At 41.7% G+C, this 21,769-nt stretch overlaps 1 protein-coding gene across 2 annotated transcripts in view; it reads right to left on the bottom strand.

Annotated features, from left to right (window-relative positions):
- The window catches only part of Ttc23l (tetratricopeptide repeat domain 23 like), a 65,765-nt gene that overhangs the window by 31,633 nt on the left and 12,363 nt on the right, over window positions 1-21,769 (bottom strand). For both annotated transcript variants that reach the window (XM_034523578.2, XM_034523577.2), the window contains 5 exons: window positions 16,462-16,618; window positions 14,525-14,650; window positions 11,263-11,440; window positions 8,380-8,488; window positions 1,788-1,912 (listed from right to left, as the gene is read on the bottom strand). In XM_034523578.2, coding sequence (XP_034379469.2) covers window positions 1,788-1,912; window positions 8,380-8,488; window positions 11,263-11,440; window positions 14,525-14,650; window positions 16,462-16,618 — 695 coding nt within the window. The remainder of the gene's footprint in view (window positions 1-1,787; window positions 1,913-8,379; window positions 8,489-11,262; window positions 11,441-14,524; window positions 14,651-16,461; window positions 16,619-21,769) is intronic.

Below are 21,769 nucleotides of genomic sequence, written 5' to 3'. Positions count from 1 at the left end.
TTTGCACCATCATATAACAAGAACAAGCTATTAAAGGCTGAAAAGCTCATCTTTAAAAGTGAAATTACAGACGTGATTATTCTATGGCACAGAGATTCAAAATTAATCCTCTGGGCCCTTAAAAATGTCATAAGTGACTGAGGTTTTTTTTTTTTTGTCATTTTTACAAACACTAATTGATAAAGATGTCACAAGTTATAAAAGTACTTCTGTGTGGCATAAAAGAAGCTTGTATTAATGAGAGGAAGTACTTTTAACTATATGCTTATAAATCCACTTCTAAACTAGTTGTCATATAGCCAGCGAGACCATGTCAAATTCTTCCAAGTTTCCCACGTGCCTGAGGAAGTACAAGGTTGGTTTGGTAGGCTGAAAGTTATATGGAATCTCCTAACACACAAAGGTCAACGCTGTGTTTAAATACAAAAAGCTCAGGTCATAACCTCTTAAGCAATGACTTAGACTAATGGGATCACTAAGTCAGTATACGTGCTGGTTAACTTTTCTGTCAACTTGATACAACCTGGAGAGGAGGGAACGTCAATTGAGAAAATACATCTGTATATTGGCTGTAGGTAATTTTAATAGGGATTACTGTGAAAGAGCCCAGCCTGTTGTGGGTGGTGCCACCCCTGGCCTAGTGGTCTTGGGTGCTATAAGAAAGTAGACCGAGCAAGCCATGAGGAGCTGCACTCTTCCATGGCCTCTGCTTCACTTCCTGCATCTAGGTTCCTGTCCCACTTGGGTTTCTGCACTAACCTCCCTCAGTGATGGACTGTGGTGTGGAAATGTAAGCTGATATAAACCCTTTCTCCCCAGAGTTGTTTATGGTCTTGGTGCTTCACCACAGCAATAGAAACCATAGGTAAGATAGCATCTAAAGCATTTTACATAACTTTTTAAGTGTTTAAATTTAAACATAAATTTTTAAGTGTTTTAGTTTAAATTTTTAAGACAAAATTCTGGTGAGCAAGAGATGAAGGGAAACACCACCATAAAAAAAAGAAACTATCAGTTAGGGATAAAGGCAGTGGCTCGTTCTGACTCAAATGAGTAAGTTTATAAAGGTCTGAGCTGTTGCAGTAAATAATATTTGCGGGTTTCTACCCCACCTTACATCATTTAGTTCTCAAATAAAAGACACAAAACCTTTATATTTATATTAACCCTAAGCATTAGAAATAGGCAGATACCAACCCATTGGGCTATTTTGTCTATGTCCCTGTCAATAATCCAAAGATGTCACTTGCCATGTACAGCCTGGGCCACTCTTACTCCAACAGGCTGGCACATGCACTCATGACCCACCTACCCCATGGCTCCCTTTTCTTTCCTCCTTCTCTCCTAGTGCTCTCTGCTTCAGACCTCCAGCCCTGCAAACTGAAGCCCTGCCTACTCTCCTACTCAGCTACAGGCTGTAAGCATCTTTAAGTCAACCAATAGTTTTAAATTAAGGAGCAAGGACTACACAATAAAAGCTGGCATACGTGAGAATTCACTTTTCTTGAGGCAACTAGACCTGGGAATACAGAATTTAGCATTACAGTTGATAGCAACAGACCACACCTCAATGCTGAGCTTAAAGTGTCCTAGATTTAAAGGACTTCATGTATAATAACAAAAGCAAATTGTTTTATTGATATCATAAGCAACAGCAGTCTCCAGTGTTCTACCCAGTTTAATCTGAGACTTCTGTGAGTTCTTGTTTCTGAACTGCGAGACAAAAACAGGCTATCTATAGCTAATAAATAAAATAGGAATCGTGTTTATGGCTTGATAACATTTACCTGCTTTTCGCCATTTTGGATGAGCCACGTGCAAAAGTCTTCAATGGTGGTAAGAGTTTCATAGTCTTCTGAGCCCAGAGTTTGGTATGTACTAATACTTCTTATAAAATATATCTCAACAGCATCTAGAAAAATGGAAAGAATTATTTAAAGCAAACTTCAAGCATTCACAAATGTCTATTATCAGTTTGGGCTCCATTAGCATTTTCCATGCATATAGTCTATGTCTGCTCCTATCCCAGACTTCACAAAGGTCCTCAAAAAATCCATGGCAGGATTGGATAAAATCAGATGGTATTCTCATGATGGAATGCATACATGCATTTCAAGTAGGGGGAAAGGTTTCTGTTCAAATAGTCCTGTTATCCTAAAGGCCAAAATAACTACTGTATTAGACTTCCAGTAGCATTGAAAGACTATACTTTTAGCTAAAACTCTGATAGAAATTTTGTGTGTTTAACACACATATGTATTTTTATATATTTAATACATATACATTATATATGTATGTATACAGAGATATGATTTGTTAAGTTTAACCATTTAAGAATGTACTGTTATAGCCAGAATATGGTAGCTCACTCCTATAATTCTAGCACTCAATGGGCTGAGGCCGGAAACATTGTCATGAGTTTGAAACCAGCCTGGACTACAGAAGGAATTCCAGGCCACACATTTGGGTTACAAGTGGAGATGCTGCCTCAGACAAATGCTTTGTGGGTTTTTTTCTCCTGCCACTAAGGCCACCTCCTGATGGGCTGGCTCAACAAATTCAAGTCTGGATCAGAACATATTTACACAACAGTCATCTATCTTGTCTTTCTTTAAACTGGCCAACCTTAAGGAATCAACCTCAGATATCTATTTTGTTTCCCCTTCGGAGAAAAATTCAACCGTCCTCCTTTGGGCCCTCCTTGTTCTTTGGCTTCCTTAGGTCCATTGATTATAATGTGGTTATCCTGTACTTATCAATGAGTGCATACCATGCATGTCCTTTTGGGTCTAGGTTACCTCACTGAGGATGGTATTTTCTAACTCTATCCATTTGCCTACAGAGGTGGATGGAAGGAGGGAACTAGGTGGGAAAAGGGATGTCCTAGAGTGGGGTGGTACCCAAGAGGGGGGTTCCTCTTCTCTAGGGAGAATAGGAGGGGGTAATGGTGGAATGAGCTTGTGAGGGTGGGACTTGGAGGAGTGGAGGGGGGCTAGGATTAGGATATAAAGTGAATAAAAAATTATGGATAGAGAAAAAAAAAAAAGAACCTTGCCTTGCTGATTGATTTGAACTTAGAGTCTCTTATCATTAAGCAGGATTTTCACTGTAGGGTTTTCATACATACCTTTTGTGGATTAAGGACATTGTTCTCTTTTATCATGTGTGGGTATTAAATTTTGTATAATTTTTTTTCTGAAGAAATTGATACAAATTATATGTTTTCATCTTTAGTATATTAGTAATGGTGTATTGACTGGAAGTTGAATAGTGTGGGAACTCGAAAACTTTTCTCTGAATGGTTCATGAAAAGCTTTGGGTTGTTTATTGTATAGTATTTATCTGCTATGCATTATCTCGTGAAGAATGTTTTATATCTACACAGCTGAAAGTGCTGATTTCTGGTGCTTTTCCTGTAATGTCTTTATGACATCACAAAATCTGGAAGTATTCCTGTCTCTTATGGTTTTTGCTTTTTTGTTTGTTTTTGTATGTGTGTGTTGGAGGGAAGCTTGTTTTGGTGAACTTTATTGATGTAATTAAGCGTAAGGCTCCCTAAACTTCCGCCCCCTTTTTTTCCTGAGACTCTAGGGTAGAGACCGAGGAAGATACTCAATGTGTTAGGGGTCGAGTTGGGTCAGGGTCTTCTCAGAAGCTAGTGGCCTCTCTCTTCCTCTCAAGTTCTTTCCCAGGTGGGTGGTCCAAGGCCTTCTTTCTCCTTGGTGACCATGTAGATTGTGAGGTTGGTTCACCACTCCTTGTTAGGTCAGAAAAGGAGTTGGACAAGGAGTTCCTTGAAGACAATGCCAACCCCAGCATTAAAGGCAAAAAAAATGGGTGTTGCTGTTAAAAATTTCAGGAGTCAGTCTGGTTGTTAGTATAGCTCAAGTTGCCTTTGGGGGGGGCGGGGTTGATGGTTAGAAGCCTTGACTAATACAGGCACCCTCCAATGGAGGCTTCACCACACTCTATTTATTTATTTATTTATATTTATTTATTTATTTATTTATTTATTTATTTATAATTTTCATACAATATATTTTGTCATGTTTTCCACTCTCCCAGATCCTCCCAGGTCATCCTCTCCTCCCCATCTCTCTACCCACATGACTTTCAAATTTATATGCACTCTCTTGCTCTCTCTCTCAAAAGACACTAACATTAAAACAAACTGAAAAAAAAAAAAGACAAAAATACCAAAACAAACCAAAAAGCACACACAAAAAAACCCCATGGAGTATATTTTGTATTAGTCAACTACTCTTGGGCTTAGTGCCTGCTATGGTTTGTGTTCCCACTCATCAGATTTGGTGTCTTTAGTTGGAATGCCAGATCCATGGCAGATATATTGAGGGTAGGAATGCAGGAGAATGTGACAACCTTCCCCTTAGCTCTGGGAAAACACTGCCCATAGCTTTGACAGACACAGGGACAATGTTTTGACCAGCCCCATGGCTATCAGACCACAGTTTCCCAGAAGGGCATTCTACTATTTTCCTGGTGGTGGTGATGGCATGAACTATAGTCATGAGTCTATCAATTACACCAAAGTTGTCATGGAATGATGTTGGCCAGGTCAGGGTTAGGCAACTGACAGAAGAATAGGTGCTGCTGATAACCGTGAGTGAGTTGTCATATGAGTTGTCTCATGGTGCAAACCCATCACAGACATGGGGGCATCAACAGAAGGGCCAGAGGTAATGGCCCTTTTGGCTCTACCCTTCAAATGGACCCAGGCTTTTCCAGCCTGGTGAAGACAACAGTAGAATCTACAACATACTTTGGCACCAACATCATCCTCCACTTGATGTTGGCAGGTCCTTACTCCTAGAAGATAAGAGATGCCCTCCCATTGATGACAAGTTTCCTTTTCTCAGATCTGACTGTACCATGTAACTTGCTGTGGGGTAGGGTGATAGTGGAACATGAAGAAAGATGACGTAGCTAAGGTCAATAAGGGCATTATTGGTGTCAAAATCCACTTCATCAGAGTTGAAGGCAGACTTAGTGACCAAGGGCCTACTGTTACCAAATCTGTCCTCTCCTACCTTCACCATCAGGTCTCAGGGACAAGGCTGGCACTGCATGAGAAGACATGGCAGTCTCTGGAACAAGAAGCAGCTAAAAAAAAAAGCTAAGCACCTTTTGGGGTGCTTAGAAAACCCTTCTCGAGTTTAGATTTTAGCTCCTTCTATTCTAGAACTGTCTTTTCTCATGGCTAATTTTTATTTTCAGTTTTGCTGCATAAAATTTTGATCTAGCTGAAGTTTCATTTAGTAATTAAAAACTCAAATGTACAATTTAAAATTTTTTTTTTAAAAAACCTTTTATTGTACGGGGTTAAGTAAGACTTCTTTTGTGCACGTCTATAATGTACTCTGAGCGTCTCCTCCCACCCATAAAGCTTCATATGGTGTCCACCTTGATAAGTTTATGTGATTTAAAATCTCTGGACAAATCTGTGAGGAATCAGCTAGACCAGGCTAACTGCAATGAGAAGACCTGCTCAAAATATGGCCAGCATCCCTCCGTGGGCTGGAGTTCAGGATGAATTGAAAGAAGGGGAGCTGAGGACAGTCATTCTTTAGCTTCCTGCTTCCTGACTACAGATGCAGTAGACACCAGCTGCCTCCTGTTCCTGCCATCACAGTATCACACATCCTCTTCTGGGTGGAATACACTCTCCAAACCTGTACGTCCAATAAACTCTTCCTCCAGCCTCGTCTGTCAGGTGTTTTATCACAGCAATGAGACCTGTAGCTAATGCATCCTGCTTTCTCCCCTTCCCACTGAGACCTCCACCCTCCCTACAGTCCCCTCTGTTTTCTTAGACCCTTTGGTTTCTACTTTCACGTACTATGTACATATTTTATGAGTCTATAAGAAAAAGACGCATAAAATTTGTCTTTCTGATACTGACTTAATTCACACAATATGATGACCTCCAGTCATATCTACTATTCTGCACATAACTTCATTCTTCTTCATGGCTGAAAACGTTCTATTGTATATGTATTTCCTCCATTTCTGTCAATGCACACCTAGGCTGTTTCCTGGCTTAGCCGTTACGAACAGTGCTGGCATAAACACCCATGTGCAAGTGTCTCTATTTATATCCCCATGAGCACTGTCCACATCTTAACCAGCTTTTGTTTTTGTTCTTGTCTGTTTGCCTGACAAGAGTTTTAGATCTTTTTGTAATTAAACATTTCATCTTCTTTCATTGTATATGTGTACTTAGAAAGTCCTCTCTCGGAGTTTAATTTTAATTCTTTCTATTCTAGAACTAATATTTATTATAAAGTTTTATCCATGAAAACTTTTACTTTTGATGGATAAAGCTTTAATCTAGATGGAGTTTAATTAACTTAATTATAAGGCTTGAAGACATACATTTTAAAACTTTTCTGGTTTCCTGGGGTTTAAAGAAAGCCTGCTTTCACTTGACTTCTGACTGGGGTGAGGGAATCTCAAGTCAGCCTCTGTATGCACGTCTCTGACTGCTACTGATGTTGAACCTTCACATTTATCGACTTGTTGGAAGGCAGCTATGCTCACCAGCACGCAGCCAACGTGTACCATCATCTGTATACATCTCTCAATACCTGATTCTCAGTTTATTATGTCATTTAGGATTGAGGTGTTTGTGTTTTGTCTTTTTTTCCAGTTCCTTTGATACTCTAGATATTAGTCTCACGTGTTGTAGAGCAAGCAAAGATAGGTGGCCTCTTCAATATTTCGCTTTGCTCTGTAGCGTTTTAATTTGGTGAAATCTCATTTGCCATTTGTTGGTATTGTTTCCTGAGTGACTGGAGCCACACTTCCAAAGTGTTCACTATGCCAATATCCTGAAGTATTTTCCCTACTTAAACCTCTATCAGTTTGAAAGTTTTGTCTTATATAAAGGTATTTGGTGATCACATTTAGAGTTGGTTTCCTCACAGGATAAGAGATAGGGATTGTGGACAAGCTTTCACATATGCTAATCCAGCTTTGTTTTGAAAAGACTGTTTTTTTCTCCAATGTATATCTTATACAACCTTTTTTTTTTTTTTCAAATATTAAACATAAGTATGTAGGAGGCTGGCAAGAAGGCTTAGTGGCAAAGGAGCTTGCGTCCAAGTCCAGTGAACTGAGTTCAATCCCCAGGTCTCAAATGGTAAAAGAAAAGGAGGGACTGACTCCTTGAAGTTGTCCTATGATTTTCACATGCGTACCATGGCATTCACATGAGCAAACATGCGTGCAAGCATGCCTATGCACTATCGTGAGCATGCATACACACACACAAAGTAAATACATAAATAAATATTCATATTTTATTTGAAAAATTGAGAAAAAATGTAAGTTATCTCAGAATTGCAGTTTTTCTCACACAAAAAGCTAAGTAGTTCACACATTTACAAATATATCAGATTTCTTATAATTGCAAATTGTGAAAAGCTGTTACACGTGGAATGCGGACACTATTAAGCGTACATAAATCTTAAAAGGAGAAAATTATTAGTTGGAAAATTCCAACTCAGAAAGTCTTCAATGAACATTCGGTGTTGAGAAAACAAAATACCAAACTTCAAACTAAAAAAAAAATTTTTTTTTAGTGGCATGGGAAAACAAAAAGAGAAAAATATTGTACAGACTTCCTCTGCAGTTCTGACTCTCTCTGCCTCCCGCTTCCCCCAACTGTAAGCATCAGCATGGATTACTTTAAGCAGAAGGGAAAGACATTTAGCATTTCACATTCCCCATGAATCCCACATTTCTCTGACAAGACGAAGCCGATCATCCTCTCCAGAGCCAAGGGAGAACAGAGTTCCTCTAACCATAGATTCCTGTGTCCATTAAGCTGCCCGGGCCACACTCTGGTCCCTCAGCAGTTCAGCTGTCTCTCCAGTTCCACATCCACAACCTCGCCGGACAGAGGAGCCCTGCCGGAGGATCCAGGATCCATTAAATACTTAGCTTACCTCTAGAAACCCTGGTACATTATTTTTGAATACAGGTCAAGAAAATTCTAGCTGTTCCATCCTTCTCTCTTGTAAGCCCGAGGGAAGGTGAGCGCAGGGAGAGAGTAGTCGATGCTCCCTCACTGCCAAGCACAGCGGGTGTGACCTCTACAGCTTAGAGAGGTGAATGTGGTGGACTTTGTAAGGGAATACAAGAAATAGTTCTGGTGCTCAATTTATTCCAGAAGACATTATCAGGTGTATCATCATGTGTAATTATAGAATTGATTTTGTACAGAATCGTGATCAGCTTTATCTTTCCATTAAGAGTAGCTACCTATAAGCTCTTACTTATATGAAGATCGTTTGTCAGTTTGCTTCTCGTACGCCACTGGGGAAAGATGATAAACGCAATACCACCTCCTCCACCTACCCCTGTGCTGGGATTCTCCGGACATGGCATAAGCTTTTGCTAGTAAAGCACTCGCCTCAGCAGTTTGGGGGCTGACTTCAGAAAACGAAGAAACACAGATAGAATAGGCCTGGAGAGAGAAAAAAAAAAAACAAAAAAAACATGACAAACTCAGTACCCAGTGACAGTCTGGAAACCATGACAACAAACTCAGTACCCAGTGACAGTCTGGAAACCATGACAACAAGCTCAATACCCAGTGACAGTCTGGAAACCATGACAAGGTCAGTACCCAGTGACAGTCTTTCACTGCCTTTTTCAGCAGCTGTCAGACTTGCTAGCTGATTGGGAGCCAACTCAGCTAAACTTGGACTTGGATGAGGGCAGACTGTGAGTTCCAGTTCAGCCGCTTCCTATCTCGGTTCTTGGAAAAGTAATTTCACCTTCTTACGCAGATGGAATGTTTGCTTCTTAGAGATCAGGGCTCAGGAAACATTAAAGGAGGCACCATATGTAAATACTGGGCACTATCTATCATATGGTTAGTTCCAACTAAATCTGTGTCACATTACTTCCACTGGGCCTGTAGAAGATACCTGTGACCTTAGCTCAGCATTGCAAGAGTTTGGTGTCAAAGACAGTCAAAAAACAAGGAGCTAAGAGCTCCAGGCCTGCTTAGCCACTTATCGTGATACAGGATGGTCCCCTAACTTCTTCAAATATAGGAGAAAAAGATGATGGAAACAGTACTTGTCACAAACAGTTGCTGTGAATGTTAAATTTATTAATATGCGTAAAGGGCTAATAATACCACCTGGCATTCAATAACCACTGGTGTGAAATAATAATCACTAGTTCCTATTATCTGTGTTTAAATGGCAAGTATTGCCACTTAGGAAGAAAGAAGAGTGAAAACAGCTGACTCACAGCTAGAAGCAAGGAAAGAGCCACCCATGCGGAACAATTCACTGGCCAGACCCATAATTATCTCAAGGAGCTGGAGGGACTGTTATCACTCCACCAGCTACAGAGCCAGGATGCAGCCCAATGTGTGCATACTGCTTCTTTAACATCATCATCAACAACAACAAAACCTCTTGGGTCAGATTTCCTGAATCCAAGGCTCCACTTTACCACTTGTTAGCCATATAACTTCAGTGGATTTAGCTCTAACTCTGTGCTTCACTTTTCTGATCTTTAAAAATGATATTACATAACAATACCTACTTTAGAGGTCATTGCTTGTGGGTAAAAAGAAATACATACTCAGGTGCACATAGTTAAAACATTCTATGAATTTTAACTCATTTTTTTTTTTTTTGGTGTGGCTGTAGACACTGATGTTGGTTTCTTTCTTCGTTCTAATTTGACCACATTTAAAAAAGATCCTCAAATACAAAGTGCACGTCTTTCTCCATGGGCAGTGACTCTGGCACCAGGGCAGACCCCTCTAATGCGGTGTTTCTCAAACCACGGGTCATAAACAACTCTTTCACAGGGACTTCGTATCAGATATTCTGTGTGTCAGATATTTACATTAGGGTTCATAACAGTAGCAAAATGTCAGTTATGAAGTAGTCATGAAACAATTTTATGTTTTTTTTTTGGGGGGGTCACAACAACATGAGGAACTGTATTAAAGGGTCCCAGCGTTAGGAAGGATGAGAACCACTGTACCAGTGTTTCTTCCCATTGCCTGGTGTTCCTAATCTTGGCTTGTCAAATTGTTCGCCACATCTCTTCCTTGCTAGCTGGCTTTCTGCATAGACTATGGGACGGTGCTACTACTTTTCTGGTTCAGTAAACCCAGCATGTGAAGATCTCTGGGGGTCTCGGAGGCACTGAAGCCTTTTATCCAGCAGAGAAAGGTGAATTTCACTAACATTTAAAAGTGCATTTTAAATGGAAATGCCTTAAATGGTTTTCTTTTTTAAAAATAGGAAACCAAGCCATTCTTTTTTTTAGATTTATTTATTTATTTGTTTGTTTGTTTATTTATATGTATATACTGTAGCTGTCTTCAGATGCCCTCTTCAGAAGAGGGCATCGGATCTCGTTACAGATGGTTGTGAGCCACCAAATGGTTGCTGGGAATTAAACTCAGAACCTCTGGAAGCAGTCAGTGCTCTTAACCGCCGAGCCATGTCTCCAGCTCCTTAAATGGTTTTCATATCGTAAGGCCAGCATTTAGGTCCATGTTTTGGTTTGAGTATTTGTCAGTTAGTTATCTCCAAGTGAGATGCACTGCTGCTACCTTAACCTTAGACTTGGAAATAAAACCATCTGCAATGAACTTAAAGGGCAACTGATACATTGTAACAAATTATCATGGGTTTCCAATTAAAAGACCCCTATGGTTTTAAAAATTATTTTATGTATTACTATTACTATGTGTGTGTGTGTGTGTGTGTGTGCAAATCCACATGTACAGACACGTGTGGAGGCCAGAGGGCTATTCTGCAGAACCTATTGTCTCATTCTGCTTTCACATGGGTTCCAGGGATTAAACTGTGGTTACCAGACTCCCATGGCAAACACCTCTGAGCTGTCTCACCCACCGGTCTGCCCTTTTTGTCTTCTTGGAATCCAGCTCCTTTGATTCCCCCCTTGAGGTAGACTTAAGCCTGGTTTACTCCCAGCACTAACAAAGACAAGGGGCCTAGAAGGGGATGTGGTATCTCCTGCTCAGCTCACAGTACATACATGTACACTCGAGTCAGGGCCTCTGCTCAGGGTTTGTAGGTTTGAGGCTATTGTATGGGGCTGGAGAAAAGTTGAGGTTAACAGGCAACTGATTCTGCCCCTGAAGATGTTAGGGTTAAAATAAGGGACCAACTTTAATCCCTTGTTTTGAGAAGCAACAGGGCCCGGAGCCAAACAAGACCACCCTGCCAACAAACCAACCTGTTGCAAATACTGGATGGCCTGTTCGTGGTTCTTCCGCAGCTGCTCGATCTGAGCAATTTCTTCATACAAACTAATCAGATCTGATGTGTCATGACCCTTGGCAAGAATAACACCACAAATTGCCTTCTCAAAGTATGCCAGAGCTAGGTTCATCCTGTGCATGGCCAAGGAGGCTCTGCAAGAAAAAGAATTGAAGGTAGGAAGTCACACAGAGGTCACTCACTCCGCAGACACATACGGAATTAATTCCAAGAAGTAAAGAATTTGTCTTCATAGGCCAATCATCTGGACAACTGGCTCAAAATCCAGCCTTGCTATAAATAAACTCTCATTATCCTGAATTTCGCCCACGAGATCCCACAGACTACCATACCACCATTTGCTTAACCCATGGATATGTTTTATTCTTGTATAATTTTTATAAAAAGGCAAATGGAAAAAATGTCACTCAGAAATTCCTAAGATGGGACAATTTACCCATAAGCACAGACTGTGGATCTTGTAATGTTAGTAACAGTCTTCAGTGAAAGTAGGATAGAGCGCCAGCCCCAAGGACAAGCAGAAAGCTTGGGCCTGACAGCTGCAGCTATGTGAGTCTGACAAACCGTACATACTCAACACATGTGATTGGTTTACATGGGAGACTCATAACTGGTAGAACGTGTCAGGCTGTGACTGTGGAATTGGAAGCTGTGCACAAGCATGGTATGTACTTCTTCTGACTCACAAGCAGACGACTTTTTTCACCTTTTTCCAAGTCAGGCTGGAGGTTTCTCTCTAGGGCATATCCTGGTCTACAAAATTAGGCCCTAATAGAGGCTTCTCCAGAATTGTCTTTTCTTACCCAGCTGTTCTCTTTATCACAATAGAAGACACTAGGACCCGGGAACACTCAGCCTGAGACAATTAGCCAAAAAGGTGTCTGAAGAGTTCCAGAGAGCACAGCCTAGGTTAGGAGCTGGAGAACCAAGACTGTAGAAGGCACCGGGCTCTGAAAGCTGGTATTCCAAGACCTTCAAGCCTGGTCACGAAGGGTAGCTAGAGAGCCATCAATGTTTAAAGCTGAGGTTCCTGGATCCTGAGACTCAGGAGATGAACTACCACCTACTGAAAGTTGATGGAACTCAAGACCTAGAGCAGTATGTCTCTGCCTGAGCACCTAGAGCTGCCAACTACTGGCTTCTAAAGTCATGAAACTAGCTCTCACCGCTTAAAGCCTTTGGGTTTGTAAATCCCTCCCCCAAAACTCTTGGCTAAATATGATGGCCCACACCTGTGTTTCCAGCATTCATAAGGCAGAAGCAGGGTTACTGTAAATTTGAGGGCAGCCTAGGCAACAGAGTTGAGATCTTGTCCCAATAAAAAAAGAACTCAGGGCTGCATATTTGTGATTTGCACCTGAAGAGAGCAAGAGGCCGGTGAACCAGCCATTTCTGAAAGACTTATCTTCTCCTGAACATAAGGATAAATGGATGGCAAAGAGCAATGGCGGGCTGTCTGACCATTCTTTGTCATAATCATTTCTTCTGTCAAGCAGACAAGTATTTCTTTTGACCAAAGGCATTTCTCTTGTTCTTCAGACATTAAGAATGGCTCCCACCAAGAGCTTTGAGAGAGATTATTAGGAAATTGTTTGGCCTGAATGATCTCGCCTTATCGTCTCTGTCAATGGGAAAAGGCATTACTAGATATTTGTCTTTATTCGCTCTATATCAAACATAATAGCAAAGTGCAGGGAATGAGCTATGAATTCAGATGTTTCAGTGGTAAGCCACGTTCTTCAACATGTTCTATCACCTCAGCTAGTATTTCTGTGCTTTATTTTCTGATCTGTAAAATAAAAATATTAAGAATGCCTATTCTTATAGGTTATAACAAGAACTGAATGAAATACAGTTTCAAAGCACTCTCACCAGGGTGTGGTATGTGTTCAAAACCTAGAAGGCATCCTAACACTTAGTATGTATGCAAACAGATACTCAAAGACTGTGGTGTGAATAAGTAAAGTGAGCACCAGGACTGGTTGTGAAGAGGAAACACGCTTTGTTTCATATAAGGCAGAAACCGTCTCGTGCTACCCTCTGTGACAGCAGGAGACACTCACCAGATTCTAACTATGGCCCTATGGACTTGTCAGCAGTCTGATTCTGTTCTGAACATTCCACCATGTCCCCATCATGTCCCACTTGACTTCTAGGTTCTCGAGTTTAGAGGAGGCAGATGTGACGCCTGGGTTTCATTTACTTACCATTCTGTCATCTGCCCTACCGTGCCAAGTACTTATAGTTTTTGGAAAGAGATTTCTTTCAAGGATGTGAAGATATTTGAAAAATCTGGGGAACAGTAAACTCTCCTTATTTCTTTTTCCTGATAATCTGATGGGCCCACTTTCCTCTCTAAATACTCGACTCTCAGAGGATCCTTAACTCAAAACAGTTTTAAGTCTTGTTCTGGCTTGAACAAATCCCATGGACGTTGTTTCTGCAGAGAACACAGCTTTCCTTTTTAAAAAATGCATGCCTGTTTTTTAAAATTGCTCTGATAGTTTCCAATTAAATGTTTTAAGTGTTCATCTCTTAGCTGTTAAGATGCCAGATTTGATGATGAAAGTAAAGGCCACTGAGAAAAATAATTAATCCCAAAGTAATGTAATATGTATATATATATACATATATATATATGTATATATATACATATATATATACACATATATACACACACTACACACACACATATATATATATATATATATATATATATATATATATATATATATGTTCAGATCACAGATCCAATATGTACAAGTTAAGTTACCTTAAACCAGTGGTTCTCAACCTTTCCAATGCTGCAACGCTTTACTTTAATACAGTTCCTCATGTTGTGGTGGCCCCCAACCATAAAATTACCTCATTGCTACTTCATAACTGTAATTTTGCTACTCTTATGAATTGCAGTGTATATATCTGACATGCAGGTTGAGAACCACCGTCTAATACCAATAGTTTAGCCAGTTCAGTCTCTTGCTGTTCCTCTGAGGAAAGCACCATCATACTGACCACCTCCATGGTGGCTGAGAGGATTAAGTGTGACAGCGTACAGTAAGCTTGCAGAATCCACATTTGATAAATATGACCTCTTTTATCATTAGTTGACTTCTGGGCCTTTGGATCTGAACACCCCTCCTTTTCTCAGGCCATAGAACAGAAAGAACCCCAGATCCCATTTGCAACACTGTCTGCTTCTTCGTGGCTGATCTTACCTGCCTAAAGCAATGGTTAGGTCTTTCTCCGAGACTTGGATTCCAGCAATGTTGTCGTTGTTTAACTCTTTCAGTTCCTTCATATTTCTCTCCGCTTTCTGCAGGTGGATGTAGGCCTGTTTGCCAGTGAAACAGTCAAGGGTAATGCCAGGCACACTAACTGCCATTATACGGAGGTAGTAACCTATAAGCTAACAAAAGGGGCCCTTGGGAAAACAAAGCAGTGTTTGCAAATGGACATTTCACTGCGCTCTCTAGTTTCCATGTGTATGTCATCAAGAAGGGAGAATTCTCTGGAAAAGAACAAGGCCTTGGGTTTCCTGCGGTGGCTGCCTGAACCCAGGTCTGGAGTGGTGAGTGTCTGCAGGAATGAACAGAAACTGTCAATTCTACCAGGTTTCCTTTAGCAACACCGACTGCCGGACAATCGTTATTCGTTTTAGCCAAATTGTTTCATAGTGGTGGGAAAGAGAGGAACTAAGTATGCTGAGAGGGACTTTTTGGGTCATTTAGAAAATCCGGGAAAAGCAGGTTTGGGGCCAGAGGCAAATAGCAGGGAAGAAAATCCCCTTAATTCCCAGACAGCCTTCCATTTCCTGGATCTCAGCCTCTCCCCGCTAAGGGTGTAACATCGGAAGACCACATACAGCAAGCTGACCACAAAACTGATAGAGGGGCGGGTGAGTAGGCGGGGAGAGATGGGGGCTGCTAATCTCAAGATCTCAAGAAGGCTCAGGAGGAGCTGTAGTACTCTTGACACCTTCCTTCCAAGTGGGGGAGAAGATACACAAAGACCCAAACCATAGACATTGATATCATGTCTCTCTCTGGTGTCCTGAAAGGTCTGCATGGCAGGAGTTTGTATGCTAGTGTGACATTGCTGGGAGAGGGTGGAGCCTGCAGGAGTGGGATCTGGTCATGGGTAGAAGACCTTGATGACTACAGCCAGAGTCCAGCACCTTCCTCTTTTTTTTTTTTTCTTTTTTTTTTTTTTTTTTTTTTTTTTAATGTGAGTGTTCTGTCTGCATGTGCACCTATGTGCCAGAAGAGGGCATCAGATCCCTTTATGGAAAGTTCTGAGCCACCACATAGCTGCTGGGAATCGAACTCAGGACCTCTGGAAGAGCAGCCAGTGTTCTTAACCATGGAGCCATCTCTCCAGCCTCTCTTTCCTGGCTGAGTAAGTGGCTCTGCTTCAACAGTCGCTCCTGCCACGATGCTCTCTGCTACAGGCCCCAAAGCAGAGGAACTATCAGATTTCCAACTAGAACTTCTACAACTATCATCAGAAGTAAACTGTGTAATCTCGGGTGATTCAGGTATATTCAAGGGTCCCTTTCTGGAGCTGTGGAGAGAGCTTCCTTGGTCCATTTTCTTGGCTTCTGGTTTCACAGGTAATAGTCTCAATAACATTTAAAAAATGATTAGATGATCAAGAACCCATTAACCAGTGGGTCCTTGCTAGACATTATAGTTGCCTGTGCCTCTCAAGCAACTCATGGAACAGAGGTACCCTAGACCTAGGCAAACCAAACTCTCCAGGAAGGAAGTCATCTAGCATGGGTTCATAAAGTTGCCCAGGGAATTACAATGAATGGGGAGCTATCTTGCTAAAAGGTACCTTAAATCGCCACCCATTCTCTCCAGTTCTATACTGTGACCACCACTACCACTTACACATGCATTGTGAGTGCTGACTTTGAGTATTCCATAAAAAGCCCACCAGCTTTACAACGTTCCAACTGCTTGTCTCAACTCTGGGCTTAAAGGAGCAGACACAAAAATAAAATGCATACTTTTGTAGGTGGACAATCGTCCTATGGAGGGCCTAATCATTGGAACACAGCTAGCAGGAGCCAGTTCCGTTTCCTACCCTCCCATCTGGCATGTGGTCCGTAACCTTGATCACCGAGATCCACTTGGGAAAGAAAGGATATTGGTTTTGTAGGAGCCAGGCTATCCCCAGAGTATAGTAGAGTATGACCAGAGTTTCTAGGATTTCCTTTTTGTCCTTGTCTGAGGTCGTGTTTCGCTTCCAGGTCAGCAGTGTGTTCCTGGCCTTCTCCGCATGTTTCTTGGCCTGAGCTGGGAGACCTGAGGAAGTTAGAGAGGAGGTTATCAGGAAAAAAAGGCATCACATGAGGCATGTTCCAGTCAAAGGCATTCCTGAAAGAGCAGAAGGTAGACAGCATGGTTGGTTGGCATTGTTCCTATTGTGAACCAGTATTTGGAGTATTTATACAGAACAGTTCCCTGGATCTAACTTAGGCCTAGGAAGCTGGATTCTCTAGAATAGGTCCAGGAGATTCCATTTTGAACTTCGTAAATAATCCTTGTGCAGCTTTCCCGGAATTGATCTGTGAATCCCAGTTTTAAAATCACTAACTTCCAGGGATGGGAGCTGAGTGACTCCTTCACAATTCTGCTCAGAATGCCATGTGACCTTTTCAACTTGCAAAGCTTCTCCATCCCTCAAATGGCAAATGACACTCATTAGGAAAGCTGCCCCTTACCAAGCGCATGGAGACACACACAGGGCTAGTTTGCAAGCTTTCTGGAAAACACATTCTATAAATACAAGGCTTTAGGAATGTAATTACTTCCATCTGAGATTTCTTTTTGTCCAATCCAACATGAAGCTGGCCATACTAATTGGTCACAAACACACACAAGAATCCAGTTTCTACGTGCAGTGAGGCCCCTCACTGGGGAGACACAGAGAATGCCAAACCCCAGCTAGACAAAACTGGCATGGGGGGGGGTCTCTTGTTTTCTAAGGAAAATCGTCTTTCTGAGAATTTTTCTAAGCTATTTGTGCAGTCCACAGAGGTAGACAGTAGACTAGAGAACACTGGCCATTGAACTACTGCCTCATCGGCAACCCTAACTCCCATCGTGCCTGTCTCCTAATGGGAAAAGGAAAAGATCATTAGACTGCAAACAAGGAGCTGGGCTCCCTTTCCCCCCTCCCTGCAGGCATCTAGGGCTGGTAAACGTCTTCGTGCCTGCCAAGTGGGCCTCTCATGCCCCTACTCCTCATTTCACACCGCTGGCTCACGCCTAAGAACTTGCTCTGTCTGCCCTTGGCCTTGGCGCATAGTGTCACAGCACGGCTTCAACTCGGTTTTCAACAAGGGTAATTGGAAAGGACTGGCTTCGGTGCCTGCAGCCCACATATGTTATAAATGTGCAAGACCTCCTCAGTGAGCTACAAGGAAAGGAACAATGCCGTCCCTGGACCAGCTCGACAACTCTTGAGCTCCATCTTCAATCACAGTGCTTGCTCAACCCTTTTCCTTTGCCTGCCCTCCCAGGTCAGGAATGGCACCATCCTTACTCACCTGCACTCACGGTGCACAAACCAGGTAAAAATCAAAAGTGCCTGCAGGAGTCTGAGTCAATGATTACAGGGAAGAGTCGAACAGCAAAGCAGAGTCATAGCTGTCCACTGAACATAATATTATTTTGTTTTGCTGTGGGCAGATATCTTCTGATGTCTCTCCTCCCTGCCCCCTCTGGTTTTTTGTGTGTTTGTTTATTGGTTGGTTGGGTTTTGTGTGTGTGTGTGTTTGTTTTTTGTGTTTTGAGACAGGGTTTCTCTGTAAAGCCCTATTGTCTGGACTTGCTCTGTAGACCAGGCTTTGAATTCAGGGATCTGCCTGCCTCTGTCTGCCCGTGCTGGGATTAAAGGTGTATGCCACAATGCCCTGCCTCTGCTGTCTCTTAACAGGACTTCGGCCAGAGGAAACGTGCTCAGAGTGACCCAGTCTTTTGAGGTCATGATTGTCACTTGAAAGCAGTTACTTTTGGTCATCTTTTATGTCTAAGAAGTTATTATAGACCCAGAGACCAATGTCAAGAGTCAGATTTCCTAGGAATACATGTGGCCTTGAACACATTATTTAGTTTACCTGAGCCTCAAGGTTTATCTTCCTAAAAGATGCTAATGAAAACATCTTCCATCTTATTTTGACCTCAAGGATAAATTTAATCCATGAGAAAGGATTCTTTGGTACTGGGGTTGAGTCTGGATACATATTAACCACTATTATTCCCAAAGTCAGTTTTTCTTAGTGAGTACTTTATTGCATCTGTCTTGTTTATTTTTCATGGTCGTGCCTATAGAACCTCTCTACCATAAGGTCACTTTAAGCTGCAGTTATGCTTCCTGCAGGTCTAGACCATCTGCAGGAGGATCTGCTTGTTTGTTTGTTGTCACTTGGCTTTGCTTTAAATCATCCTCAGTCGTGTCTGTACCAGGTTTTTTTCTAATTAGAGAAAATAGGGCTCATGACTGTTACTCTTTCTGGTTTTTATAGCAAGCACTTAAAAACAGAGCTATGAATACCTGGACAGTTCCCAATTACAACAAACTTACTCATTAATTTACTGTCCCGTTAATAATAAGCAAAATAGCAGGACATCGCTTGTCCACGTACCACATGCTCCTTCCTGTACACTTGGAAACAGCTCGTCATCAGGTGCCAAACTACCCTGGTGTTCTCTGCCTGCCCTTTCTTGGCTCCTGTATCATCAAGTTCTTTGGAATTACTCCGCAGGGCATTTGGAAACAGAGGTCCACTTCTGGCATCCTTCACTTTAACTAATCACGCAACAGCCACCTACACATTCTGCTTTAAGCAGGTTTCAGGCTCCCTTATGGGCTCCATCCAATCCATTAGTTCATTGACTGATTGGATAGGGTTTCGCTATGAATTCACAATGGTTTTGGCCTAATGATCCCCGCTTGACTCAGTCTCCCAAGTTGAGACTACCATTATGTGTCATCACATAATGGTAGTCTACCCCATTTTTAAAACTCCTTCCTGTGGTGGTTTAAATGTGAGTGGACCCATATAGGCTCATATATTTGAATACTTGGCCATCAGGGAGTGTGACACTACTTGAGAGGAGTTAAGAGGTATGGCTTTATGGGAGTAGCAGTGGCTGTGTTGGAAAAAGTGTGTCACTGGGGTTGGGCTTTGGGTTCTCAAATGTCCAAGCCAGTCCAAATGTCTCTGTTCTCTTATGGCCTGTGGATTCGGATGTAGATTCTCAGCTTCTTCTCCAGCAATATGCCTTCCCACACATCACCATGCTCTCCTACAAGATGACAATAGACTAAACCTCTGAAACTGTAAGCAAGCCCCAATCCAATATTTAAAAAAAAAAATAAGAGTTGCCATGGCCAGGTGTCTTCTCAGCTCACTGAGTAACACACGTCTACTACTCTCTCCCAACTTGTTCCCCTTCTCTGCCTAAAATATTACTGTTTCTCTCCTTTTATAAAACAAGACGTCTTTTTCCTCCCCTCCTCTACTCTTTCCTCCTCCTCCTCCTCCTCCTCCTCCTCCTCCTCCTGACATTTTTAGCTATCCTTCCTAACTCCCTTTGTCTCTTTCAATATATAGTATATATAGCATATAGCCCAGCTAAACAGAGTGGCACACACCTGCCATTTCAGTACCCAGAAGGCTTAGACAGAAAGATTATTGAGGCTAGCCTGGTCTACAAAATGAAGCACGGTCTCAAAACCAATTAAACTAAACCAACACTAGAGAACGTACGGTGTAACCCCTGGTCCCTGTTCCTTGACCTAATCTCTGGAATCTGTCTTTTGCTACAACTACTGTGGAGTTGCTGTGAAAGCTGTTCACAGGTTTCCAATGTCTTAACAAATAATCAAATCACAGTTTCTTAGTCCCCACCCTGCTGCAGCATTGGGGACCCTTGTTTACGTGATCTGTAACCAATTCTTGCTAAGTCTTTCCCAAGGCCTTTCGTTCCCATTCATGAACATTCATAGACTACATGGTGTACTCTTGTTCCCTCCGCATCTCAGACATTTTATGAATTCCTGTCATCACAACCCTAGCTTTAATGCTTACAACATCATTATCTCTAGTCTAGCCTTAGTCTCAAATTGTCCTGATGCTTATGATTCCCTCTTGATCCCCAGTTTCTAAGACCAAGTAAGAAGGTAGTAGGTTTCCCTATTGCAATTCAAAGTCAACACACCAGAGCCTGGACCCAGCCAGGACTGGTAGTGCATGCCGTCAAACCCAGCAGTGAGAGGCAGACAGATCTTGTGAGTCTGAAGCCAGTCAGGACTATACAGTGAGACCCTATCTCAAAAACAAACAAACAACAAAAAAAAAAACCCTTCTATCTGATAATTCCAGTCTTCCTTCCTTTTATGACCCACTCATCAATGAAAATTGCATCTTTGGAATCGAGGTTACCTTTGGGAATTTACCTTTTCTTTTGCAGTGGGTAGGGAGACAGGGTATTATGTAACCCAGGTTAGCCTTGAACTTGCTCTGTGGTTTGGCTTTTAGCTTGTGGTCTTCCTGATGCTCCAGCTTCCTGGCTGCTATGGGTTACAAGCACATGCGGCTATGCCCTCGTGTGCATCATTTTAGGGTAGATTGTTTATTTATATGATTGCAAAGCTAAAGCCAAGCTAGCACTTGGAAGATGGAGACAGAAGGACCAGGATTTCAACAGCATCCTCAACTACCTAGTAAGTTGGAGGCCAGCCTGGGCTATATAATACTTCTTTTTTAAAAAAAATGTATCATGAAGTGGCAAACATTGAGGACTCATTTCCAACCTGCTTTACTGTCATCAGAAACATGTTCTATTGTATTTTTTCTTTTCTTTCTTGTATACTTTGTCAATTCCCCTCTTATTAATGCAGAATGAATTCAATTCTAATTGTATACTTCACTTTGATTCCTTTCCCCTAAAGATGCATTCAGATATTTCCCTGATAGTATACAGAGGTCCCTCATGATCTTTAATAAATCATACCCCCTTTGTGTTTGCATTCTTGTTCTCCATTGGCCAATTCTTTGTTGTTTATCATATTTCTGTGCCATAAGCAATCTTCAAAAAAAAATAACCTTAACTATATGTTCTAAATGGGTACTTAAGAAAGATTCCTGGGAGTGGGACTTGATGTTAAAATTATCTTTTTTCTCATAGATTCCTGAATCCTTACTTGTTTTACCCATTCATTCTAGGTTTAGCCTTAGTATTAGATCCAGATAGCTTAGATAGTTTCCAGTCAACGATCACTGTGGGGTTAGTTTTGTTAGAGGGATGTTTTGATACTTTCATCAGCTTGCTGAAAAATGTCTAGCAGTCATGTCTGCCTACTATGTCAGCACAAAGCTCTTGGCCCATGTTTAACAGCCATGCTTTTATTTACCCAGCACATTCTCCTTTTCAAGTTCATCTTCC

This window comes from Arvicanthis niloticus, chromosome 19 (genome assembly GCF_011762505.2).
Source record: "Arvicanthis niloticus isolate mArvNil1 chromosome 19, mArvNil1.pat.X, whole genome shotgun sequence".
NCBI classification, from domain to species: Eukaryota; Metazoa; Chordata; class Mammalia; order Rodentia; family Muridae; genus Arvicanthis; species Arvicanthis niloticus.
Note: the sequence above shows the minus strand (reverse complement) of the source record. Positions and strands in the feature narration are given on the sequence as shown.